Source organism: Helianthus annuus, chromosome 7 (genome assembly GCF_002127325.2).
Source record: "Helianthus annuus cultivar XRQ/B chromosome 7, HanXRQr2.0-SUNRISE, whole genome shotgun sequence".
Lineage (NCBI taxonomy): Eukaryota > Viridiplantae > Streptophyta > Magnoliopsida > Asterales > Asteraceae > Helianthus > Helianthus annuus.
Genome location: NC_035439.2, coordinates 145046087 through 145069848, shown reverse-complemented (window position 1 = coordinate 145069848; position 23762 = coordinate 145046087). Strand labels below are relative to the sequence as shown.

Below are 23762 nucleotides of genomic sequence, written 5' to 3'. Positions count from 1 at the left end.
AAATCAGGTAGTAGCATCATTAGGCCTTTATCTTGTATTTGACTTTTGATTTGAAGTGTAATGGCATGAGATCTTGAAGAACGAAGAACACTCATGTGGGGTTGCAGAGGTTGTGTTTGTGTTTGAATTTTGGGTATCATATGGGTTGGGTTTTATGTTTTGTGTTAATTGATTTGGGTAGCTTGAATCTGCGGTTCATGTGCAGAGGTTGTGTCTGTGTTTGAATTTTGGGTATCATAGATGTGTTTCAGATGTAGATTTACAAATTTGATGTTTTGATGTGGGAATTATTTACGATGGTGAGGAGTGGTGCACAGGTCATTGATGAATTTTATTTTATTTTTTTAATTAGAAATTTGTGATATATATTAATGATAAGATGACCATTTTGCCCATGTGCAAAAGGACAAAACTTAAGGGTTTAAGTTGGGGAATCTGACCAAATTTAACTTTTGAACTAAAATGGCAACAAAAACGAAACCACAGGGACCCAGATTTAAAAAGTTTGAGATTTGGACTAAAATGGCAAAACTGGCCAAACCACAGAGACTAAAATGGCAGTTTACTCAAATCAGTGAGAACACAATATGAATAATTTTATATATTATACTTATTAATATAAGTAGATGAAAAAAATCTTTGCAGTTACATCATTGCTACGTAGGTTCAAAATTACCGAAGTACAAGCGTTTTGTGTATAAGGCCTTGTGTAGTGGGGCTCCATCTCACCTCATAAAGCCCCATAAAGCCCTTGAACACCATTACGGGGGGCTTTATGAGATGAAAATGGGGGGAGGGCGCTACTTTTTTCACGGCGTTTTGTTGTTTCCATTTTCCACTTTGGTCCCTGCATTTTACACTTTGGTCCCTGCATTAAAACACTTTGGTCCCTGCATTTTACACTTTGGTCCCTGCATTTTACACTTTGGTTATGATGAGGTAGGGGCTTTATGACTACGGGCTCTAGTGACATAAAGCCCCTGTGTGACGTGGCACGACACGTGTCGCATAACGCCCACAAAAGGGCTTTATGACTACACATGACCTAAATATAAATCTTGAATTGAACCCACTTACTCGAATCAAATAATACAACTCAAGTCAACAGTGAACGTAAACTTGTTCAACCGAAAATAACACAAACTTGTATTTGTGTATTCTTGTTCTACGTCACCAGCAACAAAGAAGAAAAAAATAAACAAATTGTTTTCTTTTATTTCTTGAATATCTTGTCGGATCCCAAAAAAAAATCAAGCCACCTCAAGCAACCAATTCAAGTCCCAATCGAATAATCGAACACAAGAATAAGAACAATGGAATAACTCTCCAAGAACTTTTATTATAACCAAGAAAATATAACTCAAAAAACATGATTATACAATAACTCGTAAACCATAATTCAGTTTATCTCTTCTCTTGTCTCTTGTTTTTATTCTCTAATATAATGCAGCTAGAATGCCTTATAAAGAAATTGCCGCATACGACAATAACCTGCAAAACGATTTTCGCTGGTAACGTGACTACTCTGATCGGAAATCCTCTAGTCCTGATTGCCGCTGGCCAAGGCTTTAAGTAATGCCGCTGATTGCAAATCGGAACCTGACAGGTTCTGATTAAGCCGATATTGGTCTCGAACCCTCAACTCGGTCTAGATCACGAACTCTCAAACGCCGGCTTCGATCAACAACTCCGAAAGCCGGTGAGAATTCAACTTTGGCTCCTTGTTTTGATTATGATGATTGAACTTGGCTCTTATACCAATTCAAGTCCCAATCGAATAATCAAACATAAGAACAAGAACAAATGGAATAACTCTCCAAGAACTTTTATTATAACCAAGAAAATATAACTCAAAAAACTTGATTGCAATAACTCATAAAACATAACTCGTTTTATCTCTTCTCTTATCTTTTAATAATGTCTAACCCTAACTTGGTGGCCAAGACATTACCAAATAATTATAATGTTATCCGGAGTGGGCGGCAAACCCACTCGGCAAAGGTGGTTTACCGGGCGGTAACACCACTGCCGGTGGGTTTTGCCGCTCGGTAAAATCGGAGAAGTGGAGATGGGTTACCGATCGGGGAGAGGGAGGGTAGGAGAGAGAGGGGGTGTGTGGGGTGGGGTCCATGTCATCTTAATCAATCACACATTTTTCATTTTTTTAAATAGTTTACCAATTCATGAAGTGTCTAACCATTGCCAACAATTTGAGCATAGTTTAAACACTTTTCATTGAATGACATGGCACACTCTCATTGGTGGATTTTGAAGTTTATCACTTTCAAGTGTCTAACCACTCCCTACACCTTAATGTAATTAGGAAACTTAACCAATTTAACCTACTTGTTAAATACGGTCCTTCAAGTTCACCGACTTGTAACTTGAACTCCTTTGTCACCCTTTCCCATCATCGACTTGTAAGGAGTCGGGAATTTCAGTCAACAATAACTAACTTGTATATCTTGAGAAAGTAGATTTGATATGTTATTTTCTTTGTGTTCACCGTTCAAAAAAAAAAAAAAAATAAAAAAAATTGAATGGTGGGACTTAGGGTGGCAAGCACTCGTGGGTCGTGGCCTTAGTGGGGGTGATGGACCATGGTAACAAGAACAAGATATTAATATATATTACACATATATACATTTATATACATTCATGCATGCATACATACATCTAAAAACGTTTCTAAAACTAACAATAACAAAATAAAATAAAAACCTTTCAATCTTATTAAAACACCAATTTACAAATAGAAAGTGCAATAAAAAAAGTAAAGTGTAAAATTAATTTTCATAAATAATAGAAAGTGCAATAAAAAAAGTAAAATGTAAAATCAATTTTCATAAATTACATGAGCTAAAAGGATGAAAGGAAACTTATACATTTGGCAATTAGAACCTTACCAAAGATAACCTATTTATTTGTTAAATGTAGCATTCCTAAAGGTACAAAAACTTGATTGTTTTTTTAATGTATGTAATTAATGTGTATTATCTCCACCCTCCTTTTTTTCTTCATTTTGAGAAGAAAAAATTAGTTCCATACTATTATTGCTGCTACTACCAGAATTAAACATCGTATCCGCTAGATCTGTCACTCTTGGATAGTCGACATAGTTAGTAGGAGACGATGGGCCTGCCTCATTACCGATATCGGTTTGGTTCCTAAAGGGTTGCATGCTTTGATGCGTAATACTATAAAGATCTCCGACTGACTGTTTGAGATCTATCGATAACCATTGAGGGAGTGATTGTGACGCCGTAGGTGCCAAATGAGTTGGTGGAGAATGGGTGGTTATAGCCTCGACTGGCGGTGGTGGGGCCATGGAGGGCGCGGTAGAGGACATGGTACATGTATGATCACCCCGATATGTTACTTCAAAAGTGAAGGGGTCGTTATCAAGTCTTTGTACTTGTTTCTTAGCTGGACAGTTGTATAATTTCTGGTGGGTGCATCTGTAATATCCCCTGGAATATAAGGGACCGAAGTGTAAATTTAAAGTCGTTTATCATCTAGAAATTAACAGAATGGTAATGGTAATGGTAAGCATGAAATTAAATATTTGAAAGGTTGAATATTCAAACGACAGTAAACACATGTCGTGGCAAGAGGACCACCTTGTATACCAAAACCGTTGAATTCAACCAATTAAAAAGGTCACTTTTAACCCGTTGCAATCATAGAATTGTGGACTTTCAAGATTTGCGACAAGAAACTTTCAATCTGACGTGTAACACAAACACTCAAAAAATTGTGTTAATTTTTTTTAGTTAAGTATCATTTTATACACCGTATACACCGTGGTTTGGGTCATTTCATCAGTTTAATCCAAAGCTTTCAAACATTGCCATTTTAGTCCATTAGGTTAACTGCATCCTTTATTCTGTAAACTAGAAGGGCATTTCGGTCATTTTATATGTAATTCTGTTAACTAGAAGAGCAATTCGACCATATAAAATAATCGAATTACCTTTCTAGCTAATAGAAAAAATGGACGGAGTTAACCCAGTGGACTAAAATGGCAACGCTTGAAACAATTTGGACTAAAATGACAATGTTTCAAACATTTGGACTAAACTGGCAAAATGACCCAAACCATAAGGACTAAAATGACATTTAACTCATTTTTTTTTTAATTTAGTTTTGGAAGGTTAACATGTGTTTTGGTCTTATAAAGAAAACTGTTATGTTCGAATAATATGTTGTTGACTTTGATTTATATACCTTGGAAATCTAGAACCAAGAATTTCCTTCTGACCATATTTTCTCCAAGTGTAGCCATCTTCCGGTGGAACTTCTGTGTTCCCCATTCTAGGCGCAGGCACTCTAATGGTTCGTCTATCCGCTTCATGTTTTCTGCATTTACAAACAAGAAATATATAATCTTTTGAAAACCGGACAATACTTAATAGTTGGTGGTCCATTGGTAAAGATAAAACCTTTAAACACCTTGAGAGGGAGTTCAAGTCGCACAAACGACAGGATTAAAAATAATTTTGCCGTTCAAAAAACCTTAATAGTTTTACCGGTTAAAGAAGAACAATGTATGTAGCGTTAGTTTGTTTACCCCAAGGAATGACATGTGTAAATCAGCTAGTTTTTAACTAAGCGGTGAAAAATCTGTAAAAAAACGTTTATCTTACGTTCTTCAATTACCGGCAAACTAGGCTCTAAGACCGAGCCCTGTCGTTTAGTGTGTCGGTCTAGTTCTAAAAACATTGTTTATGACTTATAATGTGTAGCGATTGACATTTCTAATTAACAACTAGTTTACACTAAAAAATAATTAGTATAACCGACGGTTACTGACGGATTACCGACAAATTTTCTAGTGCAAAGTCTCATTTTCGACACATTTTTCGTCAGTAATTGTCGGTTAGACCGTCATAGTTTCCCTCGGCAATTCGTTGGTGATTTCCGATGGATTACCAACAAATATATATAGTTTAGTGGTTTTTTTTTAGATTCCATATTAGGAAAAATAGTGACGTAAATTTGAATCTTACATAAATAAATTCTTTTTGCATGCATTTATAGATTTGCCTCTTTAACATGTAGGGCATACGTAGGAGTGTAGGACCCATTTTATATATACAAAAAAATTTGCATGTAAGATTATGTAGAGTCTTTTTTCCCTCCAAGTATGAACTCATGGAAAACTTCAAACAAAACATGTTCTAAACATAATAAAAAATTAACCACCTTTATAATTCATTTTGTCAAACCATAATTTCCCATTACCTTCTTCGTGTTCGTAGCAACGAACCATCCAAATGTTCTTGACCACCAACACCCTGATCAAACCTATGCTGCTGGTGTTGAGCCACTTGTTCATGTTCATGCAACACCTGCATATTCATTGCTTGTGAACTCCTGAGCCACTCCGACACCGACCCACCGCCACCAGCCTGCGCCTCGTGGTTCCCATAGTCCTGCACCGCCATGCTCAACCGGTCGCGCACGTTACCGAAAACCTTACTGATATCATCACATGAACTAATGAGAACATGAGGCTGGTTTGCCATGTTGGGTAGGGTTTCTTCTAGATCTTTAACTAACTTACACCCAAAAGAGAGCAAAGAAGCAATTTCTTCCATTAATGACGGTTTTCGCGGTCTCTATTTTCGAGTTAAGAACGGTTTAATGTGTATAACAAAATGTTGGTGTAGCGTATACAAGAAAAATGATGGTATAAATATAATGATAAATGTATGTGTATATGAAGAAAAGAATGTGAAGAAATGGGTAAAAGGGGTTAAGAAAAAAAGAAAAGGATTCAAAGTATTTGTAATCTCTTGGATACGTTGGTTGGGTTGACTTGGTCATGGTCTCAAAAAAATTGGTAGCTTTTTTGAGTTGGGTCTACAAGACGACTTGGTATGGGTGAGGAGGTCGTTAGACTTATTATTTGGTGGAAGAATTTTCTACACTTTGAAACACATGACTTGAAAAAAATGTTGCACTTTCACAACTCGAAATATTAAAAAAAAAAAAAAAAACTAATTTTAAACATTATTAAAAGTTGGTTATCTCAACTTAATCTAGAAATATTAAAAAAACTAATACTAAACATTATTAAAGTTGGTTATCTCAACTTAATCTAGAAATATTAAAAAAACTAATTCTAAACATTATTAAAAGTTGGTTATCTCAACTTAATTTAGGTAGCGAATTATACACAGGGTCGAATATTTAATTTCTGATGTTTTTAAAAGATTTATAAACATTGATAAATCAAATAGAGTTTTATTGACGTCCAATTTGATTTTAAAGAGCGTAAAATGTAATTGTTTGTATGCACTATCTATAATTCTTTTGAAACAATTCACTTTTATTTAGATTTCTAATTATTTTTATTTATTCATCAAGCGGATTATAGCCTAAATTTATTGAAAGTATGTAATAAATGCGCTCCTTGATTGAGGATTTTAATCTTGATGGATTGTTGTACAGAGCACTTACATAAAATGTGAGTTAACCATTCTAAAATATGATATAATATAATATAATATAATATAGATTATTGATCCGTTAGCATTAAAATAAAAACTCCAAAAACTTTCTTTTCACTAACTTTAACTGTTAGAAACATACTTCGATTGATATAAACCGGCAACTGGTTTAAATAAAATTACAAACAATATAAACACTTAAATTTTTTGCATATAAAAATGATTGATCTTTTCGTTATCGAACTACAGTAATAATTAAAGAAAGCCATTGTACATTTTTTATAATTAATTTTACACATTCCATTTTTTACCTTAGTTTTGTTTTTTAGCTAAGGATGATAATAAATTATTGAGTTTACACTAATGTTTAAAAGTACAGAACGTAGCATGGAAAATGTTGTCTCATTTGACAACGCCAATTATTTTAGAGGCTTTTGCTTTTAATGATATTTTGAGAAGTTGTATTTGAAAATTTATGAACTTTTTCTTAAAACTAGTATTTTGACCCGTCGCGTGTTGCGGCGGCGTCAAAACGTTAAATAACTCGAACTTATACCGTTAAATATTTGAGTTGACTCGTATTCGAACAAAAGTTACGTTAAAACGTAGACTAACTAAAAACGCACATGAAAATAAGCACGAAAATGTATTATATTTGAACTGACTCATTACCAAGAAGATTTAAGTCAAAAGGTAAAACGTAAACTAACTTGGATTTATAACGAAACATACTTAAAATAAGCACGTAAGAAAATAGCGTTTTATACGTTAATAAATGGTACCACCTGTGGCGGCGGAGTCGAAACGTAAAGTAACTCGAATTTATACCGTCTAGTGAAAACATATTATATTTGACTCGACTCGTTTCCAGACAATGCATAGACCAACAAAAAACGTAAATAGAAATAAGCACGGAAACGTATTATAGTTGACCCACGTACATAAAATAAGCACATAAAACTTGAGGGAGTCAAAAGTGATATTTTACAAATTTTTTAAAAAGTTGAGAAAGTGTTAGGGACAATGCTAAAAATTGAAGGATTTAATACAAAAATAGAAATAAAAACCACTTGATGACATTTTGGTAAATTTATCAAAGAAAAATAATAAAATAATAGAAACCCTCTTTTGTTATATATAATAATTTTAAAAAACTATAACTGAATATAACTGAATGAATTTGATTTTGTATAGGTAATCAATATTTGATGAATTTAATTTACAAATAATTATATTTGATTTTTTAAATTTGTTACATAACTTGGAATGTGGTGGTGATGAAGGTTGCAACAAAAACAGAAGTTGTTGTGTTGGTGTTGGTCGTGGCAGTGGACTTGAAACCGTCCGGCAGGCAGTCCTTAGGCGGCGGTGATCAAAATGATGATTGTGTTAGTTGTGGTGATGGTGGTGTATCTGCTTTGATGGTAACAATGAGGCGGTGCTAGCGGCCACAATGGTGACGTTGTGACGATGACAGTAGTTATTAAAATGTTTTTAAATAAATGGGTAAAAGACCAAAATACCCTTGTGTTTCCTAATTTAACACTAAAATTTAATTGAGTTAGGGTTAATGGATGTAACGTGTAAGGATTTGTAGACGTAGAGTACATTATTTGTAAATTTTGAAGATAAAAGACATGATTTGCAATATGGTGTAAACATAAAGGACGATTTTTGTAATTTACTATATTTCGCCAAATTAACATCATTAGACCATGGGGTGTGGTGTAACCCTCCCCAACATCCACATCATCACCTTACCTCCACCTCATCATCTTCCCCATCTAGGGGAGTGGTGTACCCATTCCCCTCCAACCAATCAACATCCTCAAATCTCAAAAGTGAGCTCGGGGAGAACGGGGATCCATGGTGTTCCCCTTGGGAGAAGGTGCCACATGAGTTGCCACAAAGGGCTTCCCCGAACCACCCCCATGGTCTAATAACCTTTAAAAATTGTGTAATGGATAACGTCTTTTAATGCTCTTTCAATCATTGCTTTCTATTTTGTTTTCTCTTCATTTGTCATTATCTTAGAAATGACCATCTCTCTTCACGCCCCTATAATACCAGAAGAATGGTGTTAGAACGTTATCAAAACTTTCACACCCTATAATCCCTCATTACGCATTTCCTAAACATGTTATCCCTTAGACTATAATAAATCCATCAAACCAAAGAATCGATGAATATAATTTAGTTTACATTTTTAAAGAATTTCAACCAACTGAACATCAAAATGTTTAAATATTAATGATTTTAGTTTAAATAGTATTATATCATCATCTCATTGTTCTAATAAGAAGAGAGATGAGGGTAACCATACAATACGCAACATCCATATCCATTGGTTCCCTAAGATCATCGACTCAAAATAACGCAGAGGTAATTACGTAATTTGAAAGCTTCAGCAATTGAAAAAACAAATGAAAAACGGTATTATGGTTTTTTCTCCGGTAATTACGTACTGTAACATATCATGTAACGTTACACAAATCTCGTAACTTTATAGCTTTTAAATAATTTTTTTAAAAATTAAGAAAACCACAGAAATAGTCTGCTCAAATTAAAGAAAACGAAATACTCGTTAAAACGATATAATTTTTTCTAAATTTTATGATATGAAAACGTTATAGTCGTTTGAAAATTGGGGACGAAGTACGTTCAATGGAAAATGCTATAAAATGTTCTCTTGTATTAAAATTGAAAAATACACTTGCTATACCTAAATTGTCAAGATATACTTGTATTAAAATGTTCTCTTGTACAGTTCAAAAAAAATGTTCTCTTGTACTTGATGCTTTACCTAAGCTAAGTTGAGACGGCAAAGAAGATATGACAATTAGAATGGACAGGCAAAAATGCATAAATGAGTAGTGGATTTTCAAGTAGAAAACCGGCAGTATAGAAGGCATCAAGGAGGAGATTAAACGTCTCGGGTTTGTGTGGGTCAAGAATCGGGCCAAAGCTAACAGCTTGACATGGGCACAGTGGTGTAACTTTGAGGTGTCTTGTATGAATGTGTGATTATTTGGTTATTCTGCACGTTGTAATGTAACTGTGGTGTTGATCCAACCTGTTGGTTGGGTCTTGATTGAATAAGGCTCCGCCTATCCGGACACCCACTGCGCCTAAATCCACACTTTTGCAAACCTAGACGCCTCGTATAGACCTATACGAGGCGTCCATGCACTGAATTCGATGGGTGTACAGAGGGTGTCAGGCACGTTGTTTAAGGAACCCTATACGCAGGGTATGGGGCTATACGAGGCGTCTCTGTTTGGTATTTTTTTTTGGCTGAAATGAGGGGTGTTTTGGTGGGTTTTGGGTTGGTTTTTTGGATGGTTTTTGAAGATGTGTTTTTTTGATGAAATTTTTTTAGGTTTTAAAAAAAGTTTTTTTTTTCTTTTTTACACTATAAAAAGTTGTTGTTTTTTAAAAATTAACTATTTGCCTTTAAAAATCGTTTTTTTTTATTTTTAAAAAAGTTTTGTTTTTTTTTGTTTTTTACACTATAAAAAGTTTAAAAAATTTTTTTGTTTCAGCGTCGATTAAATCAACTATTTTAAAAATCGGCTCTTTAAATATATTATATTGTTTTTAACATTTTACTTTTTTAAATATTATTCTTTCGATTAAAATTTTATTTCTTTCAAATATTGTTTCCGTATTATATTCAGGGGTTATATTGTTTCCGTATTATCTAAATTTAAGAGAACAATCATTGAGTAACCGAATAACTGAAAACAAACATAAATATGACATATATAAGATAACTGTTTACATCCATAACAAAAATATAGAAGATAAGTTTGTACATCCACAATAACAATAAAAACAACAACAGGTCTATGCATCCAAATCCGAATCTGAATCCTGATGCTGCTGCTGCGGCTGGTGCTGCTGCTGCGGCTGCTGCTGCTGATGTGGTGCTCGAACCGGTGGAAGCGGTATCGGGGGTAATCCCTCTCTCTCTCGTCTATCCTGCTCCGCCCGTACCAACCAACCTACCAAATCGTCGAGCCTGTCAAGCCTGGCTAGTACATCCGGATGTAGTGCAGCTCCTGGGGCACCACCTCGAATAGCGTGACGTGGAAACTGAGGTGCCCCGGCAGGTGGCGGTGGCTGTGGCCCCGCTGCACCGTCTAGATCCTCCGGAGGGTCCTCCACGGGCACTACATCAGCAGGATCTGCAGGAGGATGAACGTCCTCGAAATGCTCTGGTAGGTCCTCCTCTCTCCATACGCCCCCCTCGCGGTTTTTAAACCGCGGGCCAACCGGGAACCTCTTGATAACCCTCATCCCCCATAGCGACGGCATACCCATCCGCGTCGGCATGATGGCCGGCGTCCGTAGATGTGGGTCCTGATGTGGTACGAGGCCAAATGAACGGGCAATGACGGTCACGTACGCCCCGCCATACAAAAATCCGCGCTCCTGCCGGTGATGGCCGGAGGCGAAGTACTGGGCTAGACCGTGTGCTAGCGCGCACGGCCTCCTATACAACAAACAATATAGGAAAAAAAGATCTGTGGTCGTACACCACTCACGGCTGTAGCCGCGCGCTGATATAGAAGTGGCGAGCAAATGGTGCAGATACCTGCAGATAGTGTTAGCGAAATACAAAAACAGAGATTAATAAACAGTGCATATAATCACAATAATTGCAATAATAAACGTACATACCTGTATAGTGGGTCGCTAACAAACGACACCCTCCCCTTCGACTTGTCATGCTCCCAATGATCCGCCCCCGCAATCACCTGCCAAAACCCAACAAGAGTGGGTTTTTCAACCACCACTAGCCCCGCTGTGTAGATCTCAGTCTCGATCTCCTCCTGCATGTATAAACCAACAATCTGGATAAAGGGCATATTGTATATGTTTGTCTTGTACGTTGCATCGATCATCATGACGTGGGGGAATGCACGCCACAAGACTCTCGAGTCCCGATGAAGAAAGAAGATCTCTGTTACGATCTCTGTTCCGGGTTCTTCCCGGATCTCGTAAATAAAGTCGTTCTTCATCAGCACATTTTCTAGTGACTGCATGGGAGTCAATCCTTGTCTTTGTTCGGCTCTAATCTTCGCTACAACGTTTTGAACGTCTTTCTGAACATGAAACCTGTCGGGGTCCTGCTTCCTTATCGTTTGAAATATTTTGCGCGGCTCCATGTTTTGAGCTGTCAGCTGCTCGATCAGTTTCATTTCGCTTGGAGTAAACCTTCGCACAAACGCGTGGGCCGACAGGTCCTCACAAAGTTCGTGGTTATGTTCAATTGTTCCGTCTTTTATCTCCCAGGTTTCATACGGGTGGTTTCGGACAGCCAGCAGGTAAAACGGGCAACCGGTTTTTTTGCTTCCAGCTTTTCTAAGTGTTGCTGTACTCTGGTGCTCACCACCACGATCACATTCAAGCCATACCCTCCCGGTTCTTCCCCCGATTTTCTTTGATCGACGGGTGACAATAACGAAACCATCCGCATTTGCTATTTCTTGTATCCGTTTCTTTAGTTCATCTAAGGAGTTGAAAACCTGTAACATCGACAATAATAATAATAATAATAATAATAATAATAATAATAATAATATAATAATAATAATAATATAATAAAAATAATAATAATAAAATTAATAATAATAAAATATTAATAATAAAATAGTAATTTATACCGTCTTTTTTAAGTACAGACTGTCCAGAATGGGAGGTGCTTCACTACCATATCTACCATATCCACCATAACCACCATATCCTCCAACGTCCGAATTGTTTTGATGAACATAAGGAGTGCCCGGGGAAATGAATTGCTGATGATCACCGTCTCCTCCGTATCCACCGTATCCCCCGTATCCACCGTATCCACCATATCCACCGTCCCCTCCGTATCCACCGTCTCCTCCGTATCCACCGTCTCCTCCGTATCCACGGTCTCCTCCGTATCCACCGTCTCCTCCGTATCCACCGTCTCCTCCGTATCCACGGTCTCCTCCGTATCCACCGTCTCCTCCGTATCCACCGTCTCCTCCGTATCCACCGTGTCCTCCGTATCCACCGTCTCCTCCGTATCCACCGTCTCCTCCGTATCCACTAGCAGGGTATGAGTCATCTACAGGGGCTGTTTCATCAACAGGAGGATGCTTGTTCAAATCTAGAAACGGGCTGTTTTGTTTTCCTTGTATACTAGACACAACCTCCTCTTGCTCATTAGAATCGGGAATGCCAGACTCCTCCAAAATAGACAACCGTATCATCATTAGTAAATAATAAACGAAAACAACAAGTAATTATAACATTTACGCTAATAACTGTTACCGGAACGCTTTCGTGCCCCCAGTTTTCGCTAGAATATTGCCCGAAGATATAGTTGCCGTTCCAATATGATGACATTTCAACACTCCGGGATGATAATAACGCAAACACAAATAAAAAAACAAACAGAATGTGAGTGGTTTTTTGTTGAAACCTCGGATGTGGACCAAGAACGCACTGTAGGTTGCATTTTATGGGAGCTAAAGACGCCTCGTATAGGTCTTTACTCCCCGTATGCCTTTAAGTCATGTCAGACATAGTCCCTTCATAGTCAAATCGGTCAGTCCAAGACGCCTCGTATAGGTCTATACGAGGCGTCTAAGGGCCTTCGTATTGGCCCCTCGTACAGGCCTAGACTCCCCGTATAAGTTGACTGATGTGACGTTGTACGAGGTGCAGAAGTTGGTCGGGAAAAGCAACCCTATACGCTTCGTATAGCCCTATACGAAGCGTATAGAAGGGTGTGAATTTAGGGAACAAGGTGTCTGAATATGTACACCCTTGAATAATAGTTTGTTGATCTTTAAAAAAAAAAAAGAATGGACAGGCAAAACAATAACTAATGATTACGGAAAAGATATTTTGACAATATATAAGGTTGCTAATTTTGAACTGAAAATATGCATAATCGGGAAAATAACCTTTTCATGAGACGTATTTATTTGAATTGAATGGCAAAAGAGATCGACCCATTTTAAATGATATATAAGACGATTAGAATAATTAGTATTTTATTTTTCTTTGAAATCAGTTAAACCGATAGTTTTGTAATAATTAGAATAATCACTTAACTTCATCTAAGTGCCACATCATCTATTTTTCCCCATATTACTTTACACCACTTCAAGGAAATGGTTTAATCTCGTTAACTTCACCATATTTTTTAATGGTTTTTGTTTTAAAAAGAAAAGAATAATTAATTCAATCTTTATAATCCGGTTAACATATTAACATATAATCCCTTTAATGCCCTTTCACATGCAATACCGGTTAATATGACATGTCACCGTTAACACCGAAATTGTTAGAGTACACCTCATGGCCATATGAGTTCATTTTGTTCGGAACCCGTGTGATACAAACCAAGATGATGGTTTTTTTAGATCGGCCAGTTTTGACCCAAGCGATTCTACTTTGACCATAATCCGGTTTACTCCATTAGTTGTCACAATTACCATATTTTAAGTTGCTTACATTTATTTATTGCTATCATATCATCACATAACCAATGTTTTAAAAATCAGTTTTTAAATCATATCAGATTGGGCTTAGAAATGGTATAATTGGTTATACTGATACTGGCGATTTAATCAGGTTGACTAATTAACCCTGTAATTCCATAAAAGTGTAACTTCATCTTAGAAAGTAATCCAAAAATACATGATTCTATAATGAAAAATAATCCATAACAAAAATAATCCAAAAGTACTTAATTTTCAAACAAAGTTATTTTAAATAAATGTCTACAATAGGTTTATGGTATTGGAGTGTTGAATAAATCAAATTCAGGATGGAGTATGGAAGATGGGAAGGTCGTGAGCAGCGCACGCATGAACTGGGAAAGCTAGGTTAATTACCGGAAATATGAAAGGTCGGCTATTACCTTACTATCAGATTTTAATAAAATATAAAAATTAAATTTGAAGATTTTGCAAACCGATTCAACTGTAGAAGAAGATTTACCGCCAATGTATAACATATACCATATTCTAGTATTATCGGTCTTTTTTCGTACCGGGCCCATGCCCGGTATATGATATCACCGACTGGTACATACCGGTATTTTAAACATTGCATATAATGGAACTCAACCAAGATATTAACATATATCTTTTTTTTTAATTTTAGACTGATTTGTTGTATTATTTGGTCTTATTTTATGGCTCCTTCTCTTGTAAATGGTTTAGTGAATTATAATACAACTTTTGATATCATAAATTTTTATGGTATCGGAACAGGCTAACCAAAATTAAAAACCCGAAAATCACAACACAATTGCATACACCAAGAACTCCATCGTCGCCACCATGGTCGACGGAAAGGGTGCCGAAAAGAAACCAGAAGTCACAACCTACTACACAAGGATGAGGGCCTGGTTTGTGGGATGAAGTACATTCAGTGTTACCATGTACACCCCTTTGCACATGTGGAAACTGTTCTTGTAGTATTGGGAAGTTAATGACCAAGTTTAAGGAAACTAAGCAATTTAATGAATTTCTCATGGGACTAGACTAGTTTGGCATCATTGATCATTCCCCTTGAGATCTTTTCTCCTCTGCTTCCTATTGGAATTTTAAGTCAATGAATTTCATATATTCCAGATTTATAAATAAGTCAATGAATTTTCATATATTCTAGATTTATAAAAGTAAATCCATATTAGCACACGTAGTGGATTTCATAAGTTCTAGATTTCATTACAGTGGTGTGGACCTAGCATAGAACAAGTTGCCCCTTAACGCTCTGACGGTAGTGTAAATTTTGGAAAAAATTGATGTTTTTTTGATTTCGCTGCCCCTTTTTATATAAGCGTTACCTCTTTAGGTTTTTTCTAGATCCGCCGTTAGTAATTCATGAGTCCATGACGTAATATGAATCTAAATCTAGCTCTACAACTTGCACACTTGAATCACGCATGTGTATTGAAATATGATAGCATGTGGGCGTCTAATGTCATCATGGAAGTCTATTACAATAATACAATGTATGCCGGTGTTCATGATATATTCATTATAGATATCTTCTTATACTAATAAATAAAAAAAAATTTTGCACACGTGTCACTCTTTTGTGCATCCTTCCTCTTAATAGTAGTATTACATATTAATTTTGTACACAAAATATAATATAATATTAATTAATAAAGTTAGAGATAAACGTCTAAATTCAAATTTAATTAATAATTATCTATAACAAATATAAATGTATCAAATAATATAATAAATATAATATTATTTAATATAGTTAGAGATCAAACGTATAATTTCAAATTTAATTAATAGTAACTTACTTTTTGAGTCCTTATGTTTTAGTGGTATTAACCATTTGAATCCAAAATCAAAAAGTTTAACACATTGAGTCTTTAACCGCTCATTCACATTCTCTGTAAAATATTCAAAAAACCTTTTTGTAAGGTCAAGTTATCTAGGTTCTCACAACTCGTAGAAGTTTTCATTTTACCCTAACCATATATGTTTGTTAAGATAAAATATATTATTTGGGTATAAACAATAATTAGTAATAAAGTATCAAATCACATGTACAAGTAACGAAAATATAACTATTCTTTTGTTTTATTAATTTATCTAAATAAGTCATTTCATTAATAAGGATTATATACAAGTTTATAATTTACATTTTTCGTCATTCAATCCGTGTAATACACGGGGTTGTAAGCTAGTTTATATAATATCAAAACAAGGTCGGTGGCTACAGTGCCACCAACACAAATTACAACTTTACCCTTTGTTTAAAGCATCGTTTCAGCCTACATTCAGACAAACACAATACAAATTCCCAGGTCCACCCAAACAGTCTTCAAAGACCACCTCCTTGTCCACCTTGGCGGTGAACCACCGTCGACCTCCGGCTCCGTATTAAGTTGGAAAGATAACACAATGCTTCATGTTTTTTTTTTTACTTTCATTGCATGGTTTTACCTAGCCCTTAAAGGTACATTTGTTCAGAGGCGTTTTCTCCACCCACCACAACATCCCCCAATGGGTTCTACCGCCACCACCGCCACTAAGAGGCGGTTTCACCACAGCAACCGCAACCACAACCACGCCGTCGCCAGGTACTACAGCCACTACCACCTCCACTCTCCATTCTTTTAGATTTGTTCTTTGAGTGGGTTGATGTGCTAAAAGTTTGGGTTTTTTAGAGAGAAAAATAGGGTTTTTAGAGAGAGAGATGGAAGCTAGAAAATCGGAGAAAAAAAATATTTGAACTTGGTGAGCGATTGTGGTGGTGGCTGCGGCGGACTTGGAGTGGTGGAGGTGGTGTGGCTATGACGGCGGCAGTGTGGGGAGGAAGGAAATAGTAGAGGGAGGGAGAGAGTGAATGGTGGCAATTTTGTTTGATGGTTTTAACCTAATAATATTTATCTAAAATCCTGATAAAAAATAGAAATTCTCAAAATTCAGAGTCGTAATTCATTAGTTTTCTCAAAATAATAAAAAGGATTGTTTAAAGGGTCATAATATTAATACATGGCAAAAACTTATTTACACATGGTGTATACGGGCCGTATACAGTTATACGGCCCGTATAGAATAAAATAAAACTAGCAAAGTCTGTGCCTTCAGACTTTGTCAGTTTTTTTCATTCCATACGGGCCGTATAACTGTATACGGCCCATATACACCATGTGTAAAGAATTTGCCTGGTCGTATACAATGGATACGAACAATGTATACGGGCCGTATAATTGTATACGGCCCGTATGAAAAGAAAATTAGATTTTACCCAAAGTATTTAATGGATTTAAGATGTCAATCACACGAGACATTTTACAGTCGTTAGGTGGTCAAATATTTCTAAAAGTAGAAAAAAATAAAACTTTAATAAGTAACAAAGATTGAAGAAACAAAAAACGTGTCGTATGACTGTAATAAAAAGGAAGGGTGAGGCATTTGATGAAAGTTGTAAGGAGAAGCGTTTATTTAGGTTTTTTATTTAAAAAAATTTGTTGACATGACATTTATTTAGGTTTTTTATTTAAAAAATTTTGTTGACATGGCACATAAATGCTAAATGGATTAGGAAAAAAATGCGAAATGGGTTTAAAAAAATTTTAAAAATTGTAGAAAAGTTAAAAAAACGCGAAAATTTTTAAAAAATGTGATTTTTTTTTCAAAATATCTAAAAAGTTATAGAAGAAGATAAACAACTAACGATAAAATTTCAACGATTTGTAATATTTGATCCTTTTAGATTTTGATTTTGTTTTGATTTATTATATTTCTTTTTTTTTATTCCATGTCAACATGTTTTTTAAAAAAAAGTTAAATAAATGTCATGTAAGACTATGACCTGCTATTCAGGTAAAATATCCAGCATTAGAACACCAAAATAAAGTAGAATGATCTAATTGGAACAGTAAATTTTATTCCCTCACATAATCAATGTTTTAAAAATTGGTATTTAAATCATATCAGGTTGGGCTTAGAAATTGTATAATCGGTTATACTGGCGGTTTAATCAGGTTGACTAATTAACCCCTGTAATTCCATAAAAGTAAAACTTCAACTTAGAAAGTAATCCAAAAATACATGATTCTATAATGAAAATTAATCCATAACAAAAATAATCCAAAAGTACTTAATTTTCAAACAAAGTTATTTTAAATAAATGTCTACAATAGGTTTATGGTATTAGAGTGTTGAATGAATCAAGTTCAGGATGGAATATGGAAGATTGGTAGGTTGTGAGCAGCGCACGCACAAACTGGGAAAGTTAGGTTAATTACCGGAAATATGAAAGGTCTGTAGGAAATGGGTCACAATTATAATAAAAAATTATATAAATAAATATAAAATTGTAAAGATACTCTCTTTACATAATTTTTGGGAAATTGTAGTACCCGTACCGTATACAAATCCATACAAAATTAAATATGAAATACAACATATTTAAATAAGTCGATTCAAATCGTTGTCTTTGACAAGAGCTTGAGAAGCGTCTTCTTGTACAATTTCTGCTACGAGAACTTGAACCGCGTCTCCTTGTGCGATCCTTCTTTGCTGCAAGAGTGAACAAACTGGTGTTGACGGTTGTGGCTGAGGCACGTGTTCAACACGCTTCCCTTAAAACAGATTTCGCGCCTCTACTAAAGATGACGCGTCTGTTTCCCAGGGTACAACAGCCGAAGCAGTATGTACTGCCGGAGAAGGCCACACGCCCGAGGTTACACCGGATAAAAACATAGTGTTAGACCTTTTGAAAACTAAAAAATAGAAAGTAGTTGAATCATGTAGAGAAACTTATCTCTATATGTTCCCAACATATGGGTCATCAAATACTACTTCTCCAAAGACTCTTCATACATATATTATATCTCCTACTTGTATTCTTACTCTTGTAGTTTTATATCTACAACTCATCAAGTTAGGCACATAGCCTACTATTAATACAAAAGACATGGGTAGAGACATGTCTCACTTAATTAGAAATTTATTAGAGACATAAACTCTAATAAACACTAATAAATTGACATAAAAACTCTACTTAAGAGTTTATGTTACATATGAAGAGTCTAGTACTTAATTAGAGATTTATTAGAGACATAAACTCTAATAAACACTAATAAATTGACATAAAAACTCTTCTTAAGAGTTTATGTTCCATATAGTAATCTAGTAAATAATTATAATTTCATTAAAATATAATCTCACTAAATTAATATCCATTCATAATATCTAAATTTCCAACAATCCCCCACATGAATGGAGATTGATCAAAACACAAAGTTTCCAATGGAACCTCGATAGTTGAGTATTGCCGGATAAGTAGGTGTCCCTTTGAACTTTCCGTTGTGAAGCATACTTAGCCTCCTAGCGGTTTGTAGACACGATGTCCTTGAACAAACCCCATTTATGTAGACGACAATACAATTCACACAATACTCTCCTTAGCTGGGTCATCCCCTCATAGTCGTGTCCAATAATGGTCGTGGAACACTTTCCTGGTTCTGCGAGAGCTCTAGGAATTGTGCCCCCAATTCCATTCGAAGCGACCCCACTTCTCTCTAACATAGGTGATTCTCCTTAAATCATTAAAAGCATCGTAGTTATCATGATTACGCAAAATCATTTACCTCATAATATGCTTAGCCTCACAATTTGTCACTGAATTTCATAGGAATGAACTAGGACGTATTTAAACACCCTTTTATCATTTAGGGGGTATATATGACCATATATACTAGCTTATGCATATCAGCTATGCCCCCACAGTGACCGCCCTTAGGCATATGAATTCGTTGTCCTATTGAGCTTAGATCTTGGGATCTCCAGTCAACTAAGGTAGGTTTCCTTCACACACCCTTTTTCCATGAGCTTTAGTCTCATTCCACAACTTGATCTCTAATAAACCCTCAGGTTGTTGGATCCATAACATTATATTTGTCTTTGACAAGTCACTGAAGATAACTTTGCAATTGAGATCAATTGTCATGACGTGTTCGTAACTCGAAAGTTAACATTGCCTATTGTCAACTTCTAAGACTATAACCTCAGTGGCCACCTGAATCTGGTTATAATATTTGTCTTAGAATGATACATTTATTATATAAGGCAAACACATCTCCATTATGCAGTACGACATTTGTGTCCTCCACTTAGTCGTCTGTTTGCAATGTTAGATTGGATTACAAAATCCTTATTGCCAAAATTTTATGGTACAAATGCAAGACACCCCCACATTTAAGTGTTATTGGATAACATCTAGATGGGTTAATGAGAACCATTTCTATATACCCTAATAGGGTTGTTTCTTAAATGGATCTTCCCCCACATTTCTTGCCATTTGATTTAACTCATATTGCATTAGCTTACATAAGCTTCCGAGCTAAGCAAAGCAACACATGCCATTGGCATAAGTTTGTCACCAACTTAGAATAATTCTAATTTAACATCTAGAATAAGCTTAGACAATGAGTTCTCCTCATTAGCTTTTCGAACAAACTCTTAAAATGTTACATGCCTTTTCCTTATAATGAATGAAAATTCTCCCTCAACTTTGTCTATACACAAATTCTTTTTGTGTTCATACACATTTAAATGTTTAGAGTTAATTAGTCTCCATCAAGACCCACAATTAACCAAGTACTAGTCTAGCATGCTTTAGACTACAATACTTTAGCATGTGAACAGAAGATGCATCATTCTGATTATTCACAACCCTAAGGATATCATAATATCACTTTGCAACATTCATCCCTTGTTAAGACAAAATAATGAGACTTATTCATAATCCTAAAACAACAATATTTAGGAAGGTCTCACGAATTATTGTATATAGCACATAGCTAAATTTTATCATTCATTTAAGGAACATAACTTGTTTACCTTTGATCTCCAACACTTTACCATTGACTCATAAGGACTTAAACATAAGTCTTAATCCAAGTCACTTGGTGAACACATTCATCACCAACAAGATGAATGTTCCTCGTCTACAATCACTATTATGTGTGACATAGAGTCAATTAGATTGACACTCAACAACATGGCATTCATAATTTTGCTATAAGTGATTTGCACACAATTATTGTTATTCATTAGGAGATATGTATATTTAGGATGCTCTCCCAAATAAAGGTAAAATCTCCATATAGTTCTAACAATAATCAAGTGGTAGACGCATCTACATGTAGATCACTTGGAACAAATCTCGCAAGATTTATTATTCACACTTATGAATTTTCCAATGACTCCTAACGAAGTATGTCGACATGAATCTCATTTGTGTATTTCATCTCAATACACTTAGTACGTTCTTTCATTATTCTCTCATGATGTGGTTACACATTTGATGTCTCGTCTTTGACATTTAGTCAATGCAACAACTCTTAAGTTGTTTATGTCCAAGAATTTTCATGTACTATCCGTTTAAAACCATATTCTGTTAAACAATGTATAATTGGCGTTATAATTATTTTCACAAAAATAATTTATACGTCACAAACATTAGTGATTTATTTCTTTGTAAAAAATTGCATGTGTTATCCGAAGATATTGAACACAAAACAATAAAATACATTGGAAACTAAATCATAAATGTCAATCACTTTTGAAATTTAAACGGAACCATAGACAATATGTAGACATCAAATAGCAAAGTGCTTTTATCTTCAACACTTTATAATCTTACTGAAATCTTCTCAACAATATCGTCCCATGGCATGTCTTGAGGTACTCCCTCAATAAGACTCCATGCACTTGTAAGTACAAGTTTCTCATTTCATCTTGAAACTTTAAACTTGGACAATTATGCTTAAAACAACACCAAGTTGTTACAAATACTACATTTAAGCAGTAAACTTAAATAATTAAATTTGTTCACAACAACACCAAGTTGTTTTTCACCAAATAACATTTTCTAACAAGCATGTTAGATAAAAAAATGTTATAATAAGCACATTATAGAATCGAACGTTTACATAAAACGTTTTCCAAAGATATAGTTTATAAAATAAACAATTTCTCATCATTTATAATGCACATATAGGTAATTAAATGTTTACATAAAACATTTATGTTCATTATGAACAATTTCTAACCTTGTATTCGTGATACACATTTTCTAACACATGTGTTAGAAATTTAAGTCATTTTATATATATAAAACATGACCAAATTAAGGCATTACATGTCATCATTAAAACTCGTCAAATGTCATCAATAAAACTCTAGTCAAGAGTTTCACATATGAAGAGTTAAGAGTGTTAATAATTATAGACTTAAACTCTAATAAAACTTATCAAATGTCATCATTAAAACTCTACTCAAGAGTTTCACCATAAGAAGAGTTAAGAGTCTCAATAATTATATATTTAAATTCTAATAAAACTCATCAATGCCATCATTAAAATTCTACTCAAGAGTTTCATCATATGAAGAGTTTAATTAGTAATTAAAATTTCACTCAAATGGATTTAGAAATCACAAATTAAGATTGGTGATAAATCTCACACAACTACACCATCACTTTATGGTGATTTGAATCTTGAAGCCAATCAAACATCAACTTCAATGTATGAGCTTTTGTTTCTAAACCATACAAAGAATAAAATAAGTGTTTATATTCATTAAAATCAATGCTACAACAAATTACTTATATCAAATGATTACATAAAACATTTCAAAGCATTTGTATTTAACCATTTTTAACAATCATGTTAAAATGAAAGAAATTCTAACGCGCACGTTAGAAATATTAACATTTCCACAAAATGTTAATTCGACCTTCTATAAACACATGTATGGTTTAAATAAATAAGCCATTTCCAACACACACGTTAGAAAATAAACAATTAAAAAATTGTCCAAACTAACACTTTCCATGAATGTTTCTAACACACATGTTAGAATATAAATGATTACAAAAATCATTTTCAAATTTAACAGTTTTATAAACAGTTTCTAACATTTTTGTTGGAAGTAAAAAATTACAAAAATTGTTATAAAGCTTATCAATAAATAAATTATAACAAGCTCGTTAGAAATAAACGATTACAAAAACCGTCATAAAACGATTACAAAAACCGTCATAAAACTTATTAGTTTGTATAAATAACCCAATTCTAACACGCTCGTGTAGAAATAAATGATTACAAAAATCATTATAAGGCTTATTAGTTTATATAAAATAAACTTATTTTTAACACTCATTTTTTTTAAATCATATTATATAAATAATATGACCATTTCTAACAAGCATGTTAGAACATGAAACGTTTACAAAAAACGTATTGCTTATAAAAATAAAGCCGGTCTAACACACACGTTAGAGAAATTAACGTTTACAAAAACGTATGGCTTACAATATTAAACCCATCTAACACAAAGTTAGAAAAATTAACGATTTCCAAAATCGTTTCAAAACCAAACGTTTGAACCAAAACTGTTCGTTTTGTACCACGGTATAGGATTTAAGATTGTATCTCAATCTCAATAAATCCAAACACAACAAGTTGTACTACTAACATATTTCCCAAAAAAAAATATTATAAGATCACAATCTCTAAAAAATATTTTTTTTAGTATAAATTTTTTCGTGAACCCAAAATCCTTATAAATAAAGTTTTAAGATTGTAGCCACAATCTCACGAAATCTGTTTTAAGTTTGTAGGAAATGGGTCACAATTATAATAAAAAATTATATAAATAAATATAAAATTGTAAAGATACTCTCTTTACATAATTTTTGGGAAATTGTAGTACCCGTACCGTATACAAATCCATACAAAATTAAATATGAAATACAACATATTTAAAT

General features: G+C 34.5%; 2 protein-coding genes across 2 annotated transcripts; both read right to left on the bottom strand.

Moving 5' to 3' along the window:
- Window positions 1-2815: 2815 nt before the first annotated feature.
- Window positions 2816-5742, bottom strand: LOC110870911 (WRKY transcription factor 55). The gene is made up of 3 exons (XM_022119978.2): window positions 5245-5742; window positions 4228-4359; window positions 2816-3470 (listed from the first exon to the last, which is right to left on the bottom strand). Exons 1-3 carry the CDS (start codon window positions 5598-5600, stop codon window positions 2984-2986), a joined length of 975 nt encoding a protein of 324 aa, XP_021975670.1. The 5' UTR covers window positions 5601-5742; the 3' UTR covers window positions 2816-2983.
- Window positions 5743-10066: 4324 nt separating this feature from the next.
- Window positions 10067-11300, bottom strand: LOC118480499. Its single transcript, XM_035975401.1, has 2 exons — window positions 11139-11300; window positions 10067-11052 (listed from the first exon to the last, which is right to left on the bottom strand). Exons 1-2 carry the CDS (start codon window positions 11294-11296, stop codon window positions 10302-10304), a joined length of 909 nt encoding a protein of 302 aa, XP_035831294.1. The 5' UTR covers window positions 11297-11300; the 3' UTR covers window positions 10067-10301.
- Between the last annotated feature and the right edge of the window lie 12462 nt (window positions 11301-23762).

Excerpts from the sequence above, each read along its gene's own strand:
- LOC118480499 (XM_035975401.1), bottom strand. The coding sequence starts at position 11,296 with ATGCAGGAGGAGATCGAGACTGAGATCTACACAGCGGGGCTAGTGGTG. Across the intron at positions 11,053-11,138 it reads GTTAGCGACCCACTATACAG|GTATCTGCACCATTTGCTCG; the intron begins GTATGTACGTTT and ends CACTATCTGCAG.
- LOC110870911 (XM_022119978.2), bottom strand. The coding sequence starts at position 5,600 with ATGGAAGAAATTGCTTCTTTGCTCTCTTTTGGGTGTAAGTTAGTTAAA. Across the intron at positions 4,360-5,244 it reads TTGCTACGAACACGAAGAAG|AAAACATGAAGCGGATAGAC; the intron begins GTAATGGGAAAT and ends TTGTAAATGCAG. Across the intron at positions 3,471-4,227 it reads CTTGGTTCTAGATTTCCAAG|GGGATATTACAGATGCACCC; the intron begins GTATATAAATCA and ends CTTATATTCCAG.